This window comes from Phyllobates terribilis, unplaced genomic scaffold (assembly GCF_046119375.1).
Source record: "Phyllobates terribilis strain yellow unplaced genomic scaffold, ASM4611937v1 Scaffold_510__1_contigs__length_1275624, whole genome shotgun sequence".
In the NCBI taxonomy this organism is placed as follows: domain Eukaryota; kingdom Metazoa; phylum Chordata; class Amphibia; order Anura; family Dendrobatidae; genus Phyllobates; species Phyllobates terribilis.
The window spans coordinates 308,361-309,559 of NW_027363270.1; the positions used below are offsets into that span (position 1 = coordinate 308,361).

At 53.3% G+C, this 1,199-nt stretch overlaps 1 protein-coding gene across 1 annotated transcript; it reads right to left on the bottom strand.

The window, feature by feature from the left end:
* Window positions 1-222: 222 nt before the first annotated feature.
* LOC141231502 (histone H4-like) lies at window positions 223-971 on the bottom strand. The gene has a single exon (XM_073667701.1). It carries the CDS (start codon window positions 789-791, stop codon window positions 282-284), a length of 510 nt encoding a protein of 169 aa, XP_073523802.1. The 5' UTR covers window positions 792-971; the 3' UTR covers window positions 223-281.
* Between the last annotated feature and the right edge of the window lie 228 nt (window positions 972-1,199).

The window sequence follows — 1,199 nt, forward strand, 5'->3', positions numbered from 1 at the left end:
ACACCACATGTTACACCGAGAACACAGAGCAGAAGAGATCAGCCTCAGTGCAGGAATCACACTCAGTGCTCAGCCAATCAGCGCTCAGCAGGGCTATGGCTCCGCCCACAGGCAGCTCCTCAGTGTTAACCCATTAGCACCTGCGATGTCTCCAGCCGCCCCTGGAGCAGCAGCCTGCAGTCACCCCAGCACAGGGGGTCTCCAGCCCCTCGCCCTCCCCAGCAGCAGGAGCTCCTCCTCAGAAGATGTGGGCGGCTCTGAGAAGAGCCTTTGTGTTGTTATTAACCCCCGAAGCCGTAGAGAGTGCGGCCCTGGCGCTTGAGCGCGTACACCACGTCCATGGCGGTGACGGTCTTCCTCTTGGCGTGCTCGGTGTAGGTGACGGCGTCACGGATCACGTTCTCCAGGAAGACTTTCAGGACGCCGCGAGTCTCCTCATAGATGAGGCCGGAGATGCGTTTGACTCCTCCTCTGCGGGCGAGACGGCGGATGGCAGGCTTGGTGATGCCCTGGATGTTATCACGGAGAACCTTCCTGTGCCGCTTGGCACCGCCCTTCCCCAGACCTTTCCCTCCTTTGCCGCGACCAGACATCTTCCAAGCAGTCAGCAGAAAGCTATGACTGACAGTGCGCAGTCCTCCTTTATATAGAGCGTGAGGGGACCAGAAAGAGGACTGCAGAGGTGACGCGCTTCCAGGGCGGGGATGGAAAGGAATTTGCATTATCAGCTCCGCCCCTTCCTCTGATTGGCCGAGCACAGAGCTGTTAGTGATTTTGAATTTCCCGCTCATTGTCCTGGTATTTTCCTGCTTCTACTGTGATGGTGGAAATAGTCACAGCCCTGATTCCTCTCTGGTGACATCCTGCTCGGAGGAATTACACTGTGACACCTGGAAATAACTCACTGTGAGGTCTATAGAGTTATATACTCTCCTCCATCCAGCGATGTATAAGCTCCATATCCTGCTGTATACCCCTATATAGCGCTGTATAAACTCCATATACTGTTTCCCCATATAGTGCTGTATACCCTCCATATACTGCTATATATCCCCCATATCCTGCTGTATACCCCTATATAGCGCTGTATAAACTCCATATACAGTTTCCCCATATAGTGCTGTATACCTTTAATATAGGACTGCATTCCTCCATGAAGTGCATTATACCCTCCATATTGTGCTCATTTATCTCAGCGG